The sequence below is a fragment of the Gavialis gangeticus genome, unplaced genomic scaffold (genome assembly GCF_001723915.1).
Source record: "Gavialis gangeticus isolate Ggan-Ray unplaced genomic scaffold, GavGan_comp1, whole genome shotgun sequence".
Classification (NCBI taxonomy): Eukaryota; Metazoa; Chordata; order Crocodylia; family Gavialidae; genus Gavialis; species Gavialis gangeticus.
Genome location: NW_017729027.1, coordinates 10,295,217 through 10,304,724, shown reverse-complemented (window position 1 = coordinate 10,304,724; position 9,508 = coordinate 10,295,217). Strand labels below are relative to the sequence as shown.

The window sequence follows — 9,508 nt, the reverse complement described above, 5'->3', positions numbered from 1 at the left end:
AGCCCAGCTTTCCAACTGTTGAGATCCTTTTGAATTGCACTCCCATCTTCCTACATGTTCACAGTCCTTCCCTGTTTTATGTCGTCTGCAGACTTGCTCGAGAAGCTCTCAGTGCCACACCTGAATCACTGATAAACAAACAGAACAGCACTGGGCTAGGACAGACTTTGTGGGACTCCACTCAACTTCCTGCCATTCTGATGTGGATACATTTATAATTACCCTTTGCTTTCAGCTACTGAGCTAGTTCATTTATCAACCTTATCATAGTTTTATCCAGCCCATATTTCTCCAATTTCTTTATGAGAAGGCCATATGGGGCCTTTTCACAAGTCTTCCTGAAGTCCAGGTATACTGTATCCACAGCATTCCCTTGACCTACTTGTCAAAATTACTCTGTCAAAGAAGAACCAGTTTGTTTGACAAGATGTTTTGAATACATCCATACTCGCTGGTTGTAATCAACCTTATTTCTTCCAAATGTTTGCACTTGGATTTCCTCAGGATATGCTCCAGTAAGTTCCTGGGTATTGAGGTGGTCCCTGGGTCCTCCTTTTTCCCTTTTTTTAAAGAGGGGCACTACCTTGGCCCTTTTCCAGTCCTTTGCTGCCTCACCTGTCTCCCACAACTTCATGAATATCATTGCCAGGGGCTTGGAGAGCTCTTCTGCCAGTTCTTTCACTACCCTGGGATGAAGTTAATTGATCTTGATAGCAATCCTCCTCCCCAGAACATCTACCTGTTATTGAAGAATCCAAAACCTTCATGTCAACACTACCATCCTAGACATGCATTCACTTCCAGGATATGATGGTCCCTGGCAGGGCCCTTGCCTTCTGCTGGGAGGTTCAATGACACCACCACTTGTGTTCCAAGCTCCTTAATTCTCCTGCCAAGAACCTCATAGTTGCCTCAGACTATTGATGGTATACACTGTTCTGTGACTAAGGGCTTGATTCTTCAACCACTGCAGTAGAGGGCAAATCTACTTGATACAATTGTGCAAGATAAGGTCTTGCATTTATATTCTAGAAGAATTTGGGGACAGACAAAAATAAAATACTTGGACACCTATATGTTAGGTGCGGTAATGCCTAACTTCTGTCTCCTGACTCCTGGAGTAGAATCCAGAATCTAGAGATTTAGGTTCTCATTCCTATTACTATTAATTTGTTTTTCTTAATGTGATATTTAAGCCGGTCATGCTTTTGAAAACAAGCAAAAGCAAAACTGAAATAATCCTGGGAGAAGGAGATAGAACCCAGGCTTTCCTTCTCCTGGATGAATGCCCTAATCATTAAGTTGCAGGTCATGCTGATTCTTGCTTGCTTTGAGTTTTGCATTCTTGGCTGTACAGTGGCCAAAGGAGGAATTGAGTGGTATTTGTCATCCCAGTCTATCTATAGTGTGGCATTTTCCTGGTACAAGTTGTGGGTTTGAACCCCTCAGGATGAGGAGGTCCTGGAACCCATGTCTCCAATATCTTAGATGTTGCTCTAGTTGCACATCACCACTAATGTGATGATGATATCCACATTAAAGGTGGGTCTCATCCCCATGTACATCTCCTGTTACATTTTAAAAAGCAAGTGCCTACAGCAGTATTTTGAGTGGTTTGATCTTGTGAGCGTCTCTACTGGATTAGGCTCCTCAGTGCATCTGGAGACTTCTTCACCTAATTTCTGAATTCCAGTGGGACTTAGGCAGGAGCTAGACTCCTACTTGGTTAGGCTGTCTGAGCATGGCAGGAACAGAGCAGAATTGCAAGTGTCTAGAGAATTGTCAGACAAACAGGGAGGCATCTGGTGTGTTCCAGCAGTAATTGCCCATTGAGCGGGGATTTTTGGATTGGGATTGTGGACATAAGCACCTAGATTCCAGCTACATCCTTTTCTAGGCTTTCTCTTTAGCATGAAGTAATATACATCTACTGCATATGCCACAACAATCAAAATGGATGTTTTTAAGGTAATTTAAGAAACAGAGGGAAGATATAAGATATTTTCTGCATGCAGGGTCACAATTTTTTTAGAAGTCTACTGGAGGTATATGCTATTTTTTATTTTGTATATAAACAGCTATATAACATGATGCACATCACTTTCTATAAAAAGAGACGTATTGTGTTCTCTCATGAAGACTTTATACTTTTTTTTGCTTAACTCCCATTTATCTGAAATAAAGAGTAAATAGAATAAAAAACGTGGTTACTCTGTGAATATGAAAACCTCATTAACTGTCAGTCAGGAGTGTAGTTTATGAGCCTGATAAGCAGATAGAGGTAATATTGTGGAGGATTAATAACTGTTCTGTAGGTTTGCCATAAAACTTGGGCAAATGACAATGAGATTCTTACTAGACATTAATTAAAGCAGAAAAGTCTTGAAGAGTGAGCCATTAGTTCAGAAACAAGATAGAACTACAAAATGTGTATATCCTTTTCCCTCCCTACTTTCCTCCTTCCCTTCCCTCCATAACTTCAAAGCTTGAATGAAAAAAGGTGAAACTTGTCAGTCTTTGAAGCAATTTAAATTATCCTTGTCAAATACTTTAACTTAATGTTACTGTTTGTTTAGTGGTAGTCACAGTCTTGTGAAGGGAATTTGTTTGGCCTAAATTCTATATAGAGAATGATTAATTCTTAGTTTTTTTTTTTAATTTTAGCTTCTGAAATGAACAAGCAGTCCATTTCCTGTTCTGGGCCATATGTGAGCTTGTTATTTACTTGTCTAAACAAAATCTACTTTGATTTTATAACGGTTGTCAGTATTGTTAGGAAACTAGTACATTGTATTCTAAATCGGAAAGGCACTTCGGCTAAAGCCTTTTTATCATGATTTGTAAAGTGTTTTAAACTTCCCTGAAGAAAAAACAACAAGTGATAACTTAGCTTGGTACTACTACACTGCATTTTATTTGAGGACCTTCTTGGTCTACCATACAGCTGAAAAAATATTACATGTTTTCTAATGTTTTTGGAAGTAGCTTAGTTTGCAAATGACTAAAAAAAAATTAGAATTCTGCCACTTTCAACTCTGCCCTTGATTATATGGACACTTTTTTTGTTTACTAAGTAGCATTCTGGAGTCTATCTATCTTTCTCTTTGGCATTTGTATTAAATATCACCATGTTATCTAGGCACCAATATGAATGATTAAAACTTGTCCCATGCCATTTGGCAGATTTAAACCTTCTATTTTAAAAATAAGGAATTAGGTTCTTTAATCACTACTCAAAATTTATTCTGAATTTTAAGGGAACTTTTCCAATCACTGGTTGCCACAATGCCTGTGGTTGGCAACAAGTGATAGACACACAAATATTTATTTGGGTGAAGTGTTAAATTGCATAAAGAAATAAAAATACATTAAGGAGTTTTTAATTTTGTTCCTAATTGAAAGAGTATCTTTGGGTTTGGAAAATATTATATGAGAGAAGCTTCACTAACAATTTTGGAGTCTGATATATTGGTTTAGCTAGACTTGGAAGACTGACTGTACATAACACTAGTGTAGCTTTTGGGGGGATGGGAGTAGGGGTGATTGAGGCACCAGTCCCTGGTGCTTTTTCAGGGAATGCCAGAATAGCAGCCCCAGAGAACCCATGCTGCAACTGCTGCAGTCTGTGTTGGAGGACCATGTGGCAAAGCAGGAGCAGCCTGTGCCACTGCTTCAGCCTGTGCAGGGAGAGAAATGCTTGCTGCATCAATGCAGCTGCAGTTGCCAAAATTTAAAGGACATCTGGTAAGTACAATGCAATGCAGTACTGGTGAGTACACGCAATGTAGTAGGTCAGAGCAACAGTTCATTTAGCCCAGTGTCCTGTCTCTGATAGTGGCATGGTGGATGCTTTAGAGGGAGCATGCTGAACCAGGTATATCTAGAGGAACTGTGCCTAGCTAATTAGCCTGCTTATCAACAGGGCTATTTTAGCATGAATTAGTGCCAGACTAAACTGACTGCTTCTTCTAGTACTTGAGATAAGTACTTTTCTGTGTGCTTGATTTCCTGTTCAGGATGTAGCTGTCCCCTGCTGAAGCTATGTGAGCCCAGGGATAATGTATTTCTCTAATGTGGGCACTAGCTTACAGATGTTTGGCTTGTTAGAACATGCGTATGTCAAAGCATGGCAAAGACCTTCTGCTTTTGTGCTGGGTATTTGGGTGAGAAAATGGAGCTTTAGTCAATCATAAAAGGAGATCTTTAGTGGGTTGGGGAATTGCTCACTCAACCAAATGTTTTTTCAGTTGTCATTTACAGTCTTTTGCCACTGTCTTTATTCCTCTGGGACAAACTTCCTTCCACCAGGAGTCAACATAACCAAACTCAGTCCATAAACAAAACACCTAAACAGGGTCTTCTCCCAAACCCTAAGAGAGTCCTCAGGCATTGTTTTGCTGCCACTCACCCACTCTTTCCCTCTGTCCCTCCAGCAACTGGAAAAGCTCTCAGTCTCACCACTGTACTCATGGTTCTCTGGGAGAGGACACTTTTGGCATGATCTACTGGGTCTAGCCTGAGCTCATCTGCCAACTCTCTCCCTCTCTGCTCTCACTTTCAGTTCCCTGGGACTTTTCTCTCAGCCTTACTTTGGCTCTCAACTCCCAACATTCCTCTGACCTGCTCTCAGTTACCTTCCCTGGGAGTCTGTGGCCAGCTAATTATCTCTCTCAGCTGGCCCAGTCCTCCTAGGCAGCCTGTAATCACTCCTAACTGCCTACAGCTTGGACTGTAGCCCTTGCAAGCCTGCACACTGTTCCCAGGATCCTTAAGCTAGCAGACTGCCACATTACTACAAGCTCCTTCCCTGTGAAAGCCATGTGATTAAATGGTAGGTATGGATTTATTAGGGAAAACATTTCTTCATGTTTCTGGCTCAGCTTTAGTTTAAAGCAGTTGTATGGATGGATGCTTCTCCTTTCAGTGATTGTCCATACATAATATAGACATTATGGACAATATGTTCAGGGTTGCAAATTACAGATCCTGTTGGTCACTTATGGTCTTTTGATCTCTGAAAAATATTTAAAGCTTCAGGCAAGGTGTATCCTCTGATGTTACAGAAGAATTTTCTTTGCTGATTTCTGAAAGACTATTGGTGATAAATACCAATCTTTAAGTTGTTCTTGATGTGGCAGATCTATTCCACAGCAAAGGTAGTAAGAAGAACCTAGTAGCTCTTGTGGTCTGGCTTCCTGGAAGCGGGGTGGGGGTTGAGGATTAAATTTTTCAGGGTCTAGGTTTATTCAGTTGTGCAAAGTAGGTTTCTTTGGTCTTGCCTTTGGGGTTGTACTTGCCCCCTAAAATGAAATGTTAGCCAACTAAGGTACTTTTTGCAGAGATGAATGTGACATCTTACAGTTTTTTCATTAGAGACCTTCTTAATTGCTAAAAAGAAGTGAAGATTAATTCACTTGCTTCAGTTACCAATTCAATGAAGTGTTCATATGTCCTGGATCTCGTTTTGGTAGCTTAGTTGAGAGATGCGAATCTACTTCCACTTCACTTACCCCTGTTTTCAAAAATCATTTGAATTTCTTCAGCTGTATGTTGGCTTGAGTAGCTGAACCAGTGGGAACTAGAAACTTGCTCTGCCTAGGAACTTTCTGATAAAAGAAAATTTTGTTAAAATTACTGGTTCATTGAACTTGAAAATATTTTGTTTATAATATGGTATCATAAAAAAATAGGTCTGGAAAATTCTTCCTAATATCTAACCTGTATCTCCCTTGTAATTTCAGCCCATCTTCTGTGCAAATGGAGAACCTCTTTATGACAACATTTTCTGTATTTGAAGATTGTTATCAAATCCCTGCTCAATCTTCTCTTCTCCAAACTAAATAATCTCAGTTCTTCCAAACCTTCTTCGTGTCTCATGTGTTCTAGACTTCTAATACTTTTTGCATTTTGCTTTCTGTTCAGACACAAACATTTTGGATTTTACATGGAGAGAGAAAAGCCAAACTTGTCAAGGTGCATATTCATTACTAGATATAATGGTCCCTCAATATAACCATGGCTATTTTGGGTAGACTTCTTGTCACATGATGGTGGGCCTCTTTAAAGTGAATCCAGGTGACAAAACAGGTGTTTCCCAGTTGGGCCTAATTAAGAAGGAGGATTGACATCTGGAACTAGTAGAGTTATAACAGAGAAAGCAGGAACTGGAATCTAGTTGGAAGTCTCTGTCAAGAGCTACAACAGTATCTTGAAAAAAGCCAAAGGAATTTGAGAGGAGTTTATCTTTCTGAAATGGAGGGCTAGAAAAGCAAAAGGCTTGAGGAGCACTGATGGGCATCAAGAACAGCACTTCTGTAAGCCAGAGAGGTAGAAACTAAGACTGAAGGCTAAATGGAACATCAGAAGGATTTGTCTGGTAATCTGTCCACTGCAGAAAACAGCAAGGAAAAGTGATGAACCGTCCCCTTATGAGGAAAGAACTCCCAATAGACAGACGTGAGAGTTCCTATTGGAAGCATTTTAGCAGGAAGGGTTTTACAGAAGAGGAGAAGAGCCTTAGGAAGTGACAGAAGCAGCAGTAGATGCTCTAAACTGGGGTATTAGTTGTCAGTGCTCTGTGCATGGGGATGCTTAAAGACTGTATGGAATAAATGGTCACTGTGCTGGGATTTTTAAGGACTATTTTTACCATATGTGATAAATCTTTTTAGATAAGTTTGATGTTCACCCAAAGAGCATTTGTGCAGCTCTGGGCACTTTTAAAAGTGCCTGGTGCTGTGGTGCATGCATTTGTATGAGCATCAAAAGCAGATTTTAATTTTTTTTTATTTTTGGGGGCAAAAGTGAAAACAATAGATTACACATTTTTAGTTCTGTTTATCTTTCTTTTGAATTGGTGAGAACTTGGCTGTACACAATAGATCCGGTAGGAAAAGTAGTTTTAGTTATAGTTTCTTGTTTTCTATGACAGTGTTTTTCAATCTAAAATTATTTATTAATTAATAAAATAAGTCCTCTTGGAAGAATTCACAATTGATTTGTGTATTGCCTGGAAGAAAGCCATGATTTTACTGAAACTGTTTGTGTCTGTCCAGGCTAAGGAAGAAGAATGAATGAGTAGGGATTTATTCATTCTGACACAAGGAGGGAGCAGCATTAAGAGCCAGTAAACAGGCCAGCAAAGAAGGGTGTCTGAGTTGGGACTCCAGGCTGGGAGAGGAGTAGGAAGCTTTGTATGCCTCAGGAACAAAGATTTGTGAGTGGTGGAGAGAAGTTCCACCTGGCTTGGACTTTGTAGTCTGGGCTCAGTTTGCTTGCTAGTTGACATGATTGTTTGGAGTAGTGAGCAGTGAACTGTTCTCAGCTGCTGAAAACATATAATTAGTGTATAGCAACATGAATGAGGTACCAACCAGAACATAGTGGTACCAGGATCCAACAAACAAGGGAGTTTGCCCCAGCCTCCTTTATAACCTGTTTTGCTGTAAGCTTGCTGATCAGGTAAGGGAGAAAGAAGGAGTTTCTAGGTAAGGGGTTGTCTACCAGGGGTATGCGTACCCCTAGGGGTACTTTGAAAAGTCATAGGGGATACATTTGGGCAGGTGGGGACAGCACATCCCAGAGTGTGGCAGTGGCATCTCCCCTGGCACATGTCCACATATTGCCTCTTACCCGAGGCAGGGGAATGCCATGTGCCTCCGGTCCCATATGGCCCACAGTGGCGCCTCCCCACCCCCACCACCAGCTTGCTCTCTTGACTGGCCATCAGGCTGCTGTGCTCAGCCAATAACTGATGGCAAGGAGGCACCCTTCTGTGGATGGATGTGGGGTACACTTGTTAAAAAAGGTTGAAAACCCCTCTTCTAGGATGTTGCAGCAGAAGAGGAAGAGGGATTTAGCAGAAGAAGAATCACTGAGACTCTCCATCTACGGAAGTTTTTAAGAATTGGTTAGACAAATGCTTGACTAGAGTGGTTTAGATGGTGGTGATCCTGCCTTCAATAGGGGGTTGGATGAGATGACCTCCGAAGGGCCCTCCCGACTCTTTTTTTTTTTTTCTTCTATAACTTTAGTAAAGCTTTCATGCCCCTTTTAAATATTCACCAATTAGGTAGTAATTTTATTCTGTAAGAGGAAATTGGACAGAAGTCTCCCTCTTGTGCTTTTGTAATCCTATGACCAACAACTATAAAATGAGCATGAGGAAGAATACATACTTCTCTGCATGTGGACTGTGAACACTAACTTCATGGTGTGCCCAGCTTTTGTGGGCTAGCCTTTGAGATCAGAAGTTGTTTGACCTCATTCCTTTGGCATGGCAGTAAGGGAACTATTAGCTGGATGTGAGATCTTAAGACCAATAGAGAAGATTTCCAAAAGTGACTGAGGATTTTGTTTTCCTTATGAAAAGCAATACGCTTATGGTGTCTTGAGTTAGGCCACCAAAATCATTAATCACTTTGCAAAATCTGTTCCTATATATTTTTGTTGGCTTACAAATCTAAATCTTAAGAAAACAATCTCCTTATTTTTTTGCTTTTAAGAAAAAGACTTAAGATTGCAACAAAGTTCATTTTATCTAGTTAATTATTCTTGAAACATCTTGGCCTGGCCATCTAAATTAGCCATTCTATTTAAACTGAATTTGAAATGCTGCCTCATTTTTATCTAGAACAGGTAAACCACTCTTACTGAGTTCAACCAGCCAACATATTAGCTCAGTCTTAGAAATGGTGGGGTATATGTTTCTTATTATCGGTAAAAGGATTGACATGAAACCAAAGTGAAATGTATTTGACCATTATGGGAGAAACAGCAACCAATTTTGGCTTGTCCTTTATCTTTAGACTTGAGTGGAAATCAGTTTTACTTTCAACAAATGTTTTTACACTGTTATGTAAGCCACTCTTTTAATCAGATTTTTACTTAAACTGTGGTTGCTTATGCACTGTCTCTCTTGGGAAATATTTAGATAGTGTTTATGCTGCATGCTATAACAGAATAGGTATATTCATTTAGTTCATATATACACACAATTGGTTCATATATGACCATGCACACACAGGATGCGTACAGATATTCAGGAAGTTTAGGGGGAGTTTAGATACAGTTTAGATAAAATGACTACCTGATCTAAGGTAAACTGAGATAGAGGGGCTAGTGAGTAGGAGCTTGGGGGGGGGCAAGCAGATTCTCAGGGGGGCCAGTGGCTCCCACGGGGGAATGGGGGTGGGGGCAGACAGAGTCTGTGGGATGGGCTAGGGACAGGTGGAGTTCATGGGGGTTTAGGGGGAACAAAGGGAGTTTGTAGGGAGGCAGCAAGGACTTATAACTGAAGCAACTGTAAGCAATGCTGTTTCTCTTTATACTGTGCTGCATTAGTAGTACATCACTACCAAAAGGAAAAATTAAGAATTGACCTAGAAATTTCTGCTTTTTTAGAGTTTTTGCAACCGAATGGCAAAAATTCAATTCATTTATTTTTTTCTGCAACTTTTATGCCGCCATATAACTGGATAATAAAGTTTCATTTTTTATTAGTTTTAAG

At 40.2% G+C, this 9,508-nt stretch overlaps 1 protein-coding gene across 3 annotated transcripts in view; it reads left to right on the top strand.

Moving 5' to 3' along the window:
• BCKDHB (branched chain keto acid dehydrogenase E1 subunit beta) overlaps positions 1-9,508 on the top strand; it is a 395,605-nt gene that overhangs the window by 179,131 nt on the left and 206,966 nt on the right. For 2 of the 3 annotated variants that reach the window (XM_019520436.1, XM_019520438.1), the window contains exon 9: positions 5,974-5,980. The exons of the other annotated variant lie outside the window; for it this stretch is intronic. In XM_019520436.1, coding sequence (XP_019375981.1) covers positions 5,974-5,980 — 7 coding nt within the window. The remainder of the gene's footprint in view (positions 1-5,973; positions 5,981-9,508) is intronic. 3 annotated transcript variants of the gene reach the window in all.